The sequence below is a fragment of the Prionailurus viverrinus genome, chromosome A1 (genome assembly GCF_022837055.1).
Source record: "Prionailurus viverrinus isolate Anna chromosome A1, UM_Priviv_1.0, whole genome shotgun sequence".
Taxonomy (NCBI): Eukaryota; Metazoa; Chordata; class Mammalia; order Carnivora; family Felidae; genus Prionailurus; species Prionailurus viverrinus.
In genome coordinates this window covers 47,519,666-47,527,660 of record NC_062561.1, presented here as the reverse complement: position 1 = coordinate 47,527,660, position 7,995 = coordinate 47,519,666, and the positions used below count along the sequence as shown (strand labels likewise).

Sequence of the window (7,995 nt, the reverse complement as noted above, 5' to 3'; positions counted from 1 at the left end):
TTATTTTATGTTGGAGGAAAAGGGAGATGAGGTCAAACTAGTAAAACCGTTCAAAATGTTCTGCCTTATTCTTAAATTTCCATGCTTTTACTAATTTGTTTTTGAACCAATTTTCAATTGATTTCTGGTTATTTTAATTAATTATATTCTAATAAGTTTTTAAATGTTTATCTATTTATTTTGAGAGAGAAAGCACGCAAGTGGTGGAGGGGCAGAGACAGAGGGAGAGAGAGAATCCCAAGCAGGCTCCTCTCTGTGCTGTTAGTACAGAGCCCCACACATGAAATCATGACCTGAGCTGAAATCAAGAGTCAGACACTTAATAGACTGAACCACCCAGGCGCCCCTATTAGCAATAACTTTAAGCTATCATTTTAACAAATTTTTCAAGAAAAAATCTGTTTTGATATAGGTGGTGTTGATTATGCTATAGAAATGAAGATTTACTGTGTGACATGTTGAGTTCTGTGCCAAACGTGTGAAGTTTTGTTATAGTCTTCAAAACAAATCAAGAAAAAATTATTAATTGGAGAAAGGAGTGTATATTCAAATACCCCAGCAATATACCATACATGTCTACCTTTAAATTTCATTCATACATTCCTAGATGGCTTTTTTTTTTTGAGAGAGAGAGAAGGGAGAGAGAATGAGAGAGAGACAGGGAGGGGAAGAGGGAGAGGGAGAAAGAGAATCCCAAGCAGTCTTCACATTCAGCACAGAACCCCACATGGAGCTTGATCTCACAACTGTGAGATCATGACCTGAGCTGAAATTAAGAGTCAGACCCTTAACCAACTGAGCCATCCAGGCAACCCTGCATGGCTTTCTTTAGCTGATTCAGGACCTACCTTCTCCAAAAATTCTCCTCCCAGACTGGTCATATCCCACTCTTTCAGCTCCCTTAAATTTTTCCTGGCAATAATTTGAGAGATTATGATTATATGTCATTTTTTTGTTCTCTGGGTGTTTCATTTATGTACGCTTCCAGTCAGTATAAACATTGCTGAACAAAAAAATTTCAAATACCTTGACATCATGATGGGATATTCCTTTGTACACACGTTGCCTGCACAGGTCATTATGGGACCCTGTGTGCTCTATTTCATACTATTTGGTGTCTTAGTCTCCAATTACTTGCAGTTATCGACTGGGTTATGCCTTCTTGGGCCACCTTGCCTTTATTCATACTGTTCTTCTCTTAGAACACTCTTTTCTTGCTTCACCTGTTTGACACACTCTCAACCTTAGAAGATACCAGCTACCCTTGGAAGTTGCCTTTGGTCTGGATGGGATCTGTTTCCTGGGTGCTCTCAGGTCACTTCTCATGTCACACTGCTCAAACTGTTATATTTTTTTGTACCAGCAGTCTAGGGCTTCTGTGAAAATAAGAAGTCAGTACATTTTGGGCTACCTTTGAGAAGACCCTTAGCCTCTTTTGTGTGTCAGTTTTGTCATCTATAAAATAGGGATGATACTAGATCAAATGAGATAATAGTTTGCTTGACTCAGTGTCTGACATGTGATCAGAATTGCAAAATGTTAGCTATTGATGGTTCTTGTATGAATTAAATGATCTAAACCTCTCAGGAGGCTCCTCTGTTTTCATTTTGCTTTCCCCTCTTGGTATACGATTTCACAGTTCAGTGCTTGCTGGGAAGGGGATTGACTTCTGCTCGTAGGAAATGCACCTCTCTGAGTTTTGAGTTTTTCACCTTAACATTCCAGGAAAAGTTAGTTTTGAAATAAATTTGGATCATAATTCCACTTGTATGTATCTATCTAAAATATTGCTATTTTGGGGGCGCCTGGGTGGCTCTATTTGTTGAATGTCTGACTCTTGATTTCGGCTCAGGTCATGATCCCAGGGTCATGGGCTCGAGCCCTGAGTCAGGCTCCAAGCTGAATGTGGAGCCTGCTTAAGATTCTGTCTCTCTCTTTCTCTCTGTCTGTGTCTCTCTCTCTCCCCTACTGCCTCTTTCTCTCATTCTCTCTATAAATAAATAAATAAATAAATAAATAAATAAATAAATAAATAAAATTAATAAAATATTTCCATTTTTATCAGCATTTCATAATGCATTTCTCTTCTTAATGTTCAATCCATTTTTGATGTTTTTTAACCCATCAATCAACCAACCAACCCGTCTTTATTATTGGTCTCTCTCATAGATACCACAACATTGGGGTGAATACACAAACATAAGAGAGATACTTACAGTCTAACTGGGATGATAATACTAACATATGTACAAAATCAAGAAATAAGCAATATTTTTCTATGGGTTAATTGTGTGGTTTACTATAGCATTTTTGAATAGGAGAGAAGAGAGGTATAAATAAAAACTGAAATAATTATGAATGCTTACATGAAGGAAATGATGTTAGCCAGATATTCAAAGATTTGAAAAGGTACAGCAAGGAGTGAAAAGTGCAATATAGACACGGCACTTCATAAGGTAAAAGCAAGGGTGAGGAAGAGTCTTCAATAACTAGAAGATAAAAATTATCTTTGCTTCATAGATGTGCACGAATGACACTAAGACTGCCTAATATCATAATCTAAAATTGTAAGAGAACGTGTTTATCAAAAGGGAACATTACAACCCCGAACACCTTCTCTAGCTAGGTGGTGGAACCCGCGGACTCTTGAACTTCAGGATGGTTTATGCTAAGAGCTGGACCCTGAAGAAGCACTTCGAAGGCAGCCCCCCTCGTGGTAACTTGGAGTTGAAGACAGTTGAACTCCCACCCTTCAACAGCGGAGAGGTCCTGCTGCAAGCCTTGCTCCTCGCTGGGGATCCTTACCTGGGAGTGGCAGCCAAACGACTGAAGGAGGGTGATGCGATGATGCGGCAGCAAGTGGTCAGAACTGTGGAAAGTAAAAACTCAGCCTTCCCAACAGGAACTATGGTAGTGGCTTCTTCAGGCTGGACAACTCACTCCATTTCTGATGGGAAAGATCTGGAAAAACTGCCTGCAGAGTGGCCAGACATTTTAACCACAAAACAGTAGAGTCTTTGGAAGAAACTTTGAAAAAAGCCTCTCCTGATGGTTATGATTGTTATTTTGATAATGTAAGTAGGGAGTTTTCAAACAGTGTTATCCTCAGATGAAGAAATTTGGAAGAAATGTTATATGCGGGGCCATCTCTGTATATAATAGGCCCACCCCCAGAGAATATTCTCCATCAGCAACTCCACACAGTAGGGTTCATTGTCACCCACTGGCAAGGAGAAGTCTACCAGAAGGCTTTGAAAGATTTGCTGAAATGGGTCTTATAGGGTAAAATCCAGTACCATGAATACATCACTGAAGGGTTTGAAAACGTGCCAGCTGCATTTATGGGAATGCTGAAAGGAGGTAATTTGGGGAAAAGCATAGTGAAAGCATGAAAAAAAAAGTTACATGGAATCTAGAACTCATTTGGATGGTTACCACATGTCTTTTTAACCATTTAGTAAAAATATATACTACCTTCATTATCTAAGAAATTGCAATGAGTTTGGTCTACCTAATAAAACACATTTAAGTGGGGAAATAAAAAAAGGGAACATTAACCTCTAAAAAACGATTGTTAAAGTAGAAGTCATTGCTTAAATAAAGCAACATATGATTTTTAGCCTTGAGTATTTGTAAGTTTTGCTTACATACTACTGGGTTCAAAATGGTTGAATAGAAGCATCCTTCAAACGACTAGAGCAGGGGCTGGGAACAGAGTGTGAGGTGGTGGGGAGGTATTTTATATGAGAATGTTTCATGCTGTTTGCATTTTTCCCTGTTGTGGGGTATCCAGACTTTTTTTTTTTTAAATTTTCAGTTGGGACTTTAATTAGAATTCCTGCTAAAAGGATATTGAAACTGCCTTCCCTGCATCAGAAGGCATTAAGGTGAAGAATGCAGAAAATATGGATGGGGACACCAGGGCTCAGATAGGCTCTAGAAAGCAGAGGTGATGAGTAGAAGGAATTTGGCAAAGCCTCTTTGAGGAATTTGTTCATTTAAGTCCTGAACACTGAGAAAAGAAACAAAGACTAAAGAGTAAATGTTCTGACACTGTGATGACATGCCTTTGCAGGTGACATGTAGGGGACAGAAACAGCCTGGACACAAAGGCCATCAGTGGAACTAAAATAACACAAGATGACAAATCCACATCAGAACTAAAGCAGGTTTATTTGACTCTCCATTTTGGGTTGAGAGATTTTACCAGGTCTCTAGTGGGGAGACATTATAATTACAATTAGAACCTCGCTTTGGGGCGCCTGGGTGGCTCAGTCGGTTAAGTGTCAGACTTCAGCTCAGGTCATGATCTCAAGGTCTGTGAGTTTGAGCCCCGTGTGGGGCTCTGTGCTGACAGCTCAGAGCCTGGAGCCTGCTTTGGATTCTGTGTCTCCCTCTCTCTCTCTGTCCCTCCCCTGCTCACACTCAGTCTCTCTCTCTCTCTCTCAAAAAAAACCAAAAACATTTAAAAGAAAAGAACCTCACTTTACATTACTTATAGTTTTGTGTCTATAATTAACCTTTAATTAACTGTATGATAACGTATATACAATTCTCATTTAAAAATGTTACCATTCTTAGCATTCTTTTTCTGTCTTCGTGAAATTGTCCTGAATTGAAAAAAAAAATCATTTGAACTCTGCATAGTATTTATTTTCAAATTTTTGACTTTATTTCATGAGTAATGCAAAAGGGATTTTTCTTTTTCTTTTTTTGAGAATGGCAATGATACTCAACGAATATTTTTTGATTGTTATAATTAAGATTCTCTTGTCCACAGTGGGGTAAACTGGGTAAATGGTACCACAGAGAGAAATTTGCTTCAGAAAGGCTTTTTTTTTTTCTCACTGGATATGCTACAGATTACAGAAGGAATTTAGATTTTCTGAGTGGCGGTTTTCTATATAGTAGAGTTTGTATGCTTAACAGATTAACTGCTTTTAATGTTATTCTTTCTCCCAGGATTCAGGAAGGAAAATGACATAATAGATTTTTTTTCCCTAGGACCACAGTAAACCTCCTTAGTCAAACCCAGTTGCTCCTTGGGAGGTGAAGAGCGAACTAACCTATGTTTCTACAAGTTACAAAATCATTTACATTTATTACCCATGCACAGTGAGGCCCCAAAGCCTCAGAGCTATGATTCTCCAAATCACTGCATTCTAAGCTTGACTGATTGGTTTAAAAGCTTGTGAGAGATTTATAATGATTCACTGTGTAAGCCAATGATTTTATATTTAAGGCAGGAGACTGCTTATAAATGATAGAAAACTTTAGATTCTCCTTGGACTCAGCAGGTGACCAACTGTTTTCATAAGTTTAGATAAAAACAGCATTTTCTTTGAACTCAAAATTTATAAACTGCACATAATTGAAAGGTATGTGAGTATTATAATATTGGCTCCCCATTTATAGTGCTACCTTTGGATTATTTGGCTATGTTAATATCTGTGTAGATTGACCACAGGAACCTAAAAAGTTCTATTGGTTTTTGAGAATAAACTGTAATTGCTACCCTGATATTAATATCTGTTGTTATTTAAACAACAGATGTTGTTGTGCTTTACCTTGGAACAGTTACTAGGCTTAGTTCACTGTCATGTTTGACAACATTATAGCAGTACCTTTTACTGTTTAAAAGTTGATGGGGGGGTGAGGGAGAGGGGAAAATGGGTGATGGGCATCGAGGAGGGCACATGCTGGGATAAGCACTGGGTGTTGTATGTAAGAGATGAATCACAGGAATCTACCCCCAAAACCAAGAGCACACTGTATGCACTGTATGTTAGCCAACTTGACAATAGATTGCATTAAAGAAAAGTTCATACAAATAAATTGCCATTATTTAAATATGGTATTGAGATAGATGAAAGAAATAAGGTTAATGGTGTATCCATGTAAAAACATATTAAACTTTGTATGATGTTTTGCCTTGTTTAGTCCACGAAAGGAATTTGAGATTTGTGAGGAAGATCAAATATTTTAATTAGGATGTTATTAAGAATAATAAAGTTATTATGGGTACTTAAAGGAGAGAAGCCCAGAAATAGCTATTATATCAACCAGTTTGTATATTTCCCACCAGCAATACTGAAGGCACCAACTGGACAGAGCACGCAGTGCACAGAGTTGTGGTTTCTAAGGTCCTTATTAGAAGAAAATTAAGTCACACTTGTCATCTAGTTTGCCTCATTAACCGCCATTCGAATCGCCCTGTTCTCTCTCCATTTCACAACCAAGTCCCTCCAGCTGGTCTCCCAGTCTCTTGCCTCTTCCACTCCTCCCACCATCCACCTGCCTAACTCACAAGTGGCTCTCCATGGCTGCCTTTGTCTCTAGGCTCCCCAGGACAGCACTGGTTTCCCCCCACAGCCTGGGGATGCACAGTTTTATTTTATTTTATTATTTTTTAAAAATTTATTTATTTTAAGAACAAGCGAGCACAAGTGAGGGAAGGGCAGACAGAAGGATAGAGAGAGAGAGAGAGAGAGAGAGAGAGAGAGAGAATCCCAAGTAGGTTCCGCATGCACTTAGCTTGGAGCCTGATGCATGGCTTGAACTCACGACGTGAGATCATGACCTGAGCCAAAACTAAGTCAGCTACTCCGTGGCCTGAGCCACCCAAGACCCCCTGTCTTTTTTTTTTTTTTTAATTTATTTATTTTGGGGAGAAAGAGAGTACAAGTGGGGGAGGGGCAGAGAGAAGGGAACAGAGGATCGAAGCAGGTTCCACACCAATAGCAGTGAGCCCAACGTGGGCCTGAACTCTTGAACCACCAGATCATGACCTGAGCCGAGGTCAGAGGCTCAACTGACTGCGCCACCCAGGCGCCTCCAGGACCTCCTGTCTTATTTTAAATTAATGCCCAGTATTACCCCAGTATAGCTTAGGTAGTATTTAAGAGCACAACCCTTACACTCGGACCAGCTTCTAATCCCCGTTCTTTCACCTGCTGGCTGTATTACTTTGGCCAGGTCTCTTAACCTCTCTGACCCTCAGGTTCCTTGTTTGTAAAGGTGAAAATAATATCTACCTGCAAAGATTTGTGATGAAGACTAAAAAGGTTAATTTATGGAAAGTGCTTAGCACCATACTTGGCAGGTAGTAAGTGCTAAGTAAATCATTACTATTATTAAGCTTATTTCGATAAATTTAGATTATTAGATTAAAATTAGATGATTATGATGATTAGATTAGATTATGATTATTAGATTAAAATTAGACTGCACTAAATTTCTTACCCTAATTGAGTAACCTCTTCCCATCCAAAGTAATTTTCCTGGGACCCCTTTATTATGGGGTCTACTCTTTCTCCCAAATGTCTATAGTCCCTTTTTCTTGAAGTTCTTATTCTGCACTTATTCCAGCTTATTTATCTCCATATTGTGTGCATGAACACTATGAAAGACTTGCTGAAGTTCAAATATACCATGCCAATGGATTTTCTGACCTACTAATAGGTCTTATTCAAGAAAGAAATGAGGCAAGTCATTCTTGGTTACTTCACATTGTCTTCTAGGGACACCCAAACATCCGTTTAGTCCCCCCTGAAGTCTTGCCTTGTTGATAGCTGCCTGCTTTCTATGTAACCTCCAGTGACTCTACTGACTGGTTTTGGGCTCGATGTATAGTAGGTGCTCAATAAATGCTAATTGACTTGGTGAATAAATAAAATTGGCCCCAGGTTCAGGATTCTCCAACAGATAGTGAACCTTTAAATGCAGAGGCCACAAATTATTAAGTTTGTATCTCCATGTCCTGGCACAGTCCATGCTCCACAAAGGTTGAAATGGAGTGACTCAGCTGGTAGGAAATGTCTCATTTCCTATTCACAAAGAATATTCTTCATAGTGCGCTCGATTTGAGGAGAAGCTTGTGCTTTTGCCACCATGCTCAGTGGGTATACCATCTTCTTGAGGGAGGGTCACGTGTACACTCCACTTCTTCCACAGACCCTTCACCCAGGATCTCTGTCATCTGGTTTCTTCTCTCCC

At 39.2% G+C, this 7,995-nt stretch overlaps 1 protein-coding gene across 1 annotated transcript; it reads left to right on the top strand.

Annotated features, from left to right (window-relative positions):
• The first annotated feature begins 2,658 nt into the window (after positions 1-2,658).
• Positions 2,659-3,073, top strand: LOC125167272 (prostaglandin reductase 1-like). The gene has a single exon (XM_047861579.1). The coding sequence runs from the start codon at positions 2,659-2,661 to the stop codon at positions 3,010-3,012; it is 354 nt and encodes a 117-aa protein (XP_047717535.1). The 3' UTR covers positions 3,013-3,073.
• The last annotated feature ends 4,922 nt before the right edge of the window (positions 3,074-7,995 follow it).